Raw genomic sequence first — 5,491 nt, forward strand, 5'->3', positions numbered from 1 at the left:
CGTATGAGGCACCTATGTATGCTGGACCCTGGTATATTAAGAATTATCCCCATTCAACAGACCTCTAGGAGTGCCTGTGATGCTGCCAGGTTCTGAGCCTGGTTCCCCGTGTGGAAGAGGAAGACTGAAAAGTTTCGCAACACTCCCTCCACCCCTACCCACCCAGCAGTCAGTAAGACTCGGATGGTTCTAGGCAAGAGAAAAGGCATTGCTGTAGAAGAGCATAACTTGTTGGGGAAGTTGGTATTATTGTGGAAGTAAATAGAATACTTAGTCTCCATTTCCGGAGAGCCAAGAGGAACCCATTCCGACTAGTTGGGAAACGCGGCAAAGCAGTAAAATGGGTGAGTTCTGACAGGGTGTGGTTGAAAGTGGGGGAATCAGAAAAGGCGACCTCCTGGTAGAGGTGGTGTCAACGAAGGCTTCTTCTTGGAGGTGTTCTTTAACCTGTCTGGAAGAATGGGAGAATAGGAGAGGTCAGAAAATCCCCAGCTTGAAGCGCCGCTCTCCTTCCCAGAGAGCCTTCGGGCCCCCCCACCCCTTTCTCCTCCCGCCTCCCTCAGCCTGCAAGCTCAGCTACGGTTCCCAGCACTGACGTCAGCGGGCGATGACCTCAGCGCAGAGGAGGTGGCGGTAGGTGGGGGCGGGACTGAGACCGGTGGCGCGCGGGGCGGGGCGGACGCCAGGCTCCGCCCCCATCCGCTGGCTGCGGCCAATGAACTCCGCCGCCGGCTCCTCCGGCTCTCGCAACAGTATGAAAGGCGTGTAGCAGGTAAAGTCCGGGCAAAGCCCTCGCGACTGGCGAGCGAGCAGAGGCTTACGGTTCGGCACGTCCCATCAGAGACCTCTCTCTGACGCCCGCCTCCGCTACCGCTCCCAGAGTTGCACACGACATGAGCCAGGCCAGCTGGACCGGGAAGAGAACAGACATGCTCCCGGAGATCGCCGCCGCTGTGGGTTTCCTCTCCAGCCTTCTGAGGACCCGGGGCTGCGTGAACGAGCAGCGACTTCAGGTTTTCAGCGGGGCTCTCCAGGAAGCCCTGACGGGTGAGCACATTGCAGAGGGTCCTGGCGCCTGTCGAACCCTGACACCGGGGTTCGGCCCCCCTCCCTGCCTGAGGCGTCTTTCCTCTCCACTTAGGGCAGGGCTCCCCACTCGAGCAGCTCCGGGACTCGGTTTCCTTCCAGCTCCCGAGGCGGCCTGCAGTCTCCTCCCCCCACCCCCACATCCCCACCTTCCGCCCATTCCTCTGGGTCCTGTCCCTCCTCCTCCGCCCTGCTCTAGGGTCTCGGTCCGCGGTTGTTCTGGTTGGGCGCTCCCCTCCAAGCGCAAACACTAGACCTGAGTGCGATCCCGAGTCCCCAGCTTATGTCCCGGAAGGGGGGGGGGTACCTGCGGGTCTGAGTGCGAGCTCATCTCCCTCAGTGGACCCTGAGACCCTGCAGGCAACAAAGCCTGACCGGCCGGGGGGTCCTTATGGAACAAGAAGGCGCAATTGAACCTTCTCAACAACTTGGAGTCCCAGCCGTGGTTCTTCCCGCCGCGCGGGGCTGCGCTGAGCCTGCGTCTGCTGCTCACTCAGTCGAAGTTGGAATCCGGGCCCCCTTTGTATTTTCTGCCCACCCCCTTAGCCATCTGCCACCTATTATGGTACAGAGAGAGCCTTGTACGTAGTAACTGCGCTCTGCGAGCGTGTGTCGGGGTTGGGGGCGGTGCGGTGTGAGACGGAGGAGGTTGACAAGATACAAGCAGCCGCTGGCTGGGGAAGAGACCCATCTCCCAGCTGTTTCTAGCGGGTTGGCCGGCGGTCTTGGGCAGCAATAGCCATCTCTGAACGTGCCCACACAGATCCTGCCTTCTGAGGAACAACGTATGTTTCACCCAAACATCCCGGTTTTGCCTCCCTTACCCGCTGAGACAGGCCTCTGACTTTTCAAGGCAGAGGGAACCACTGAGGCACAGGGTGGGAGACATGGGTCCGACAATGATGGCAGCCTTCTTGGCCTTGAAACTTCAGCTCATAGGTCCCCAGAGGCCCTGCCTGGACATGCCAGCCCCAGTCACACCCCTCCTCCTTAAACTGGGGATGTGCCAAAGGCAATATACTGGCTACAGAGGATTGACCCAGAGCTCTGGGACACCCTCCCGATACACATAAACCCTTGTCCTGGAAGGAGGGGTTTTTCCAGATCCCGTAATTTTTTTTTCTGCTACAGTGTCAGGAGGGTTTCAGGAGGGTCCTGAAACTCATGAGAAACCATGTTGCTTACTTAAAATCACTAAGTCCCTTCCTCTCCTATCCCATCACCCCCACCCCCTTGTGGTAGCATCCATGGCCCAACTGTTCTAACCAGTGCATATCCCCCTTGTCCTGTCTCCACAGAGCACTACAAACACCACTGGTTTCCTGAAAAACCATCCAAGGGCTCCGGCTACCGCTGCATCCGAATCAACCACAAAATGGACCCCATCATCAGTAAAGTGGCTAGCCAGATTGGACTCAGCCAGCCTCAGCTGCACCGGCTGCTGCCCAGTGAGCTGACCCTGTGGGTGGACCCCTACGAGGTGTCCTACCGCATTGGGGAGGATGGCTCCATCTGCGTCCTGTACGAGGAGGCCCCGGTGGCCACCTCCTACGGGCTCCTCACCTGCAAGAACCAAATGATGCTGGGCAGGAGCAGCCCCTCAAAGAACTACATCATGGCAGTCTCCAGTTAGATCCCCCGCCACCCCACCCGGCGCTCTGCTGTACTCATTCTGCTGTGACAACAGGCCACTGCATACCTCTACCTGGGGAATTGTATTTTAAGTGAAGAGTTATTTTTATATATATATATATATATTATTTTTTTTAAGAAAAGGGGGGAAAAAAACCAAAAGATTTTTTTAAGAAAAAAATCCTTAAAGGGAGCTGCTTGGAAGTGGCCTCCCCAGGTGCCTTTGGAATTGTTGTGTGCTTGAGTCTGGGAGGCAGTGTCTGGAATGGGAGGGGGGAATGGTCAGGGAGGGCATGGGTCTGGCCAAGGTGAGGTGGGAGAAGCTTGGCTAGCAACCCAGGAAGATGTGAGAGGGAGCAAGCAAGGTTAGTAACTGTGAATGAGAGAGGTCAGGATCTGCCCTGGGGAGAGAAGAGAGGCTGAGTTCAAACCTCTCACCCAGGACACCTGCATCCCTGGCCCCTCTCTTACTCTTAACTCAGGGGCATTCAAGCCTGGACTTAAATCATACTATATTGCCTAATCTCCTCTTTCAATTTTTGATGAGATTCTAGGCAGAGAGTGAAAAGGCCTCTCCTGATTCCTTCTGTCCTGAGCAGCTTTTCTTGAAATCATGACTTGTTTCTAATTCTATTCTCAGGGGGCTGTAGATGTTGCTTCCCACCAAGAATATAAAGCTTTTTGTTTTGGGAGTCAGGGGAGTGAGGCAGGGGTTGAGGGTTATTGGAGTTGGGAGAGAAGGGCACTCTGCACAAAACCTTTGCCTTGCTATGAGCTGCTCTATGTGTGAGTATGTGTGGCAAATACCTTGGGGTTGATTTGCAATGGAATTTTGGGACCCATAGAGTATCCACTGGGATATTTTTTGGCCAAAACCCTTCTTTTGTAACCAGACAGAAGTCCTCATGATGCTGCCATTGTCCCTTTGAGAGGTGGCTCAAAAGCTACAGGGAACTTCAGGTCCTTGAATACTGCCTTCTTTTTAAAAGCACAACACTCCTCTCTAACTGCCCCCCACCCCCCGTCGCCGCTCCTCTCCCCTTCTGGTTGGGTCATGGAGCTACCCTATTTTCTAGGACAAGAGTTCTCAGTCACTGTGCAATATGGCCTCCTGGGTCCCAGGAGGATCTGGTGGAGAACTGGCTCTCACAACCTCCTGGTGCCCTGGTGGGCTTAAGGAACCATTTCTCCCTCTGTCCTCAGGACTATGGCTGGATGCTTAGCCTTGTAGATATTCCTTGGCTGAATGGGAGAATGCCCCAAGTTCTGCAGGACTACTTGGTATTCTTGTAGGGCTGACACTGAAAGCCAAACCTTGGGCATTGTTTTTTCTCCCTGGTGCTCAGAGCACCTGTGGGAGAGGCTACTGTCTCTCTCAGTACAATCCAAATTTGTCTATAGACTTGTGCAATACTTACTGTTCTGGGTTGGAGAAAAATGGAAAATTACACAGGGAAGAAATCTCCTTCCTTCAGTTTCTCGGTGACATTAGTGAGGGATCCTCAGAAGGCCTTGAGTTTCCCAAACCTGAATCACCTTAAGAAGGATGTAGCTAGAACATCTGGTCAACCTGGCTACCCTCCTGCTGTTGCCTTTAGTGAGGAAACTTTCTCCCCACTGCCAGTCCCCTTTCCTGGATTTCTTAAATACTCAATTCTGACTCAAGGGTGCTAGTTACCAAACACTCCCCTACCCATTCCTGCCAGTACTGCCTCTTCAACTTTCCAGATCCCGAGTACCTTCCCAGATCCTTTTTCCAGTCCTTATTGCTTTAAAGTTAACTTCAGGCCAGTAGACCCAAGAGCTCATTTTCTGGTCTGTGGGTTGAAACAAAGCTGTGAATCACTGCAGATTTTTGTTGCATCTTGTCTGCAAACAGGTCCCTGCCTTTTTATAAGCAGCCTCATGGTCTCATTCTTAATCTTTTCTCTCTTCTTTTTCACGTTCACTTTAAAAACAACAAAACACCCAGAGCTGGACTGTTGAGCAGGCCTGTCTCTCCCATTAAGTAAAAATAAATAGTATGTTTGTAAGCTATTCTGACAGAAAACACAAAGGTTACTAATTGTATAATAGTGTTTTTATATGGAAGAATGTACAGCTTTATGGACAAATGTACACTTTTTTTTGGTTTCTTTAATAAAAGTGTAGCAGATGAAGTCGTGTGGTATAGAGAAGATAAAATTCCCACATCACTAATTTGCGTTTCCCTCAGAAGCAAATCCTTTGTGCCTCATACTATTTCTCTTCAGTTGGATTCAGCAGACCTATCGCGTAGGTGGTAGGGACATTTCCAAGCATCCCCTCTTTCCTGGGAGATAGCTCCTTACTTCCCTTCTTTAATGCATATTCTAACTTCCCTGTGAAAATGCTAGATGGGCCAGTGTTCTAGTCTGAGCATTCCTCAGTCTAGCCAGGGCTCATCTTATGCATCCTGTTCTTCCTCCGCCTTACTCATTAGTTCATTCTGCAAGCATTTATTGTATGTGCTAGGTACTAAAATTATTAAAAATGATTAAGACTCACAGCCCGCTCACAGACTGGGATGGCTAACAGAGGACACTGAACCCCTTTCCAGGTTGGGGCAGAATTTTTTGAAATTCCTGCTCAAGCTTTCTTGTCATCTTTGGGGCTCCCACTTGGCAACCACCATTCTTATTAAACAAGAGCAATTGGGCCTCAGGATACAGGCACTGGAGCTGAACATGTGACAGAAGGCCAATGTTACCAGTTAGCCAGAAAGGAGCTGCTTCTGACAGCAAACACCAAGAGC

The 5,491-nt window shown here is 51.9% G+C and overlaps 1 protein-coding gene across 1 annotated transcript; it reads left to right on the forward strand.

Annotated features, from left to right (window-relative positions):
• The first annotated feature begins 797 nt into the window (after window positions 1-797).
• On the forward strand, window positions 798-5,208 carry BTG2 (BTG anti-proliferation factor 2). Its single transcript, XM_082833543.1, has 2 exons — window positions 798-1,047; window positions 2,385-5,208. The coding sequence occupies exons 1-2, from the start codon at window positions 894-896 to the stop codon at window positions 2,717-2,719; spliced, it is 489 nt and encodes a 162-aa protein (XP_082689669.1). The 5' UTR covers window positions 798-893; the 3' UTR covers window positions 2,720-5,208.
• The last annotated feature ends 283 nt before the right edge of the window (window positions 5,209-5,491 follow it).

This window comes from Leucopleurus acutus, assembly GCF_964270905.1.
Source record: "Leucopleurus acutus genome assembly, chromosome: 2".
Lineage (NCBI taxonomy): Eukaryota > Metazoa > Chordata > Mammalia > Artiodactyla > Delphinidae > Leucopleurus > Leucopleurus acutus.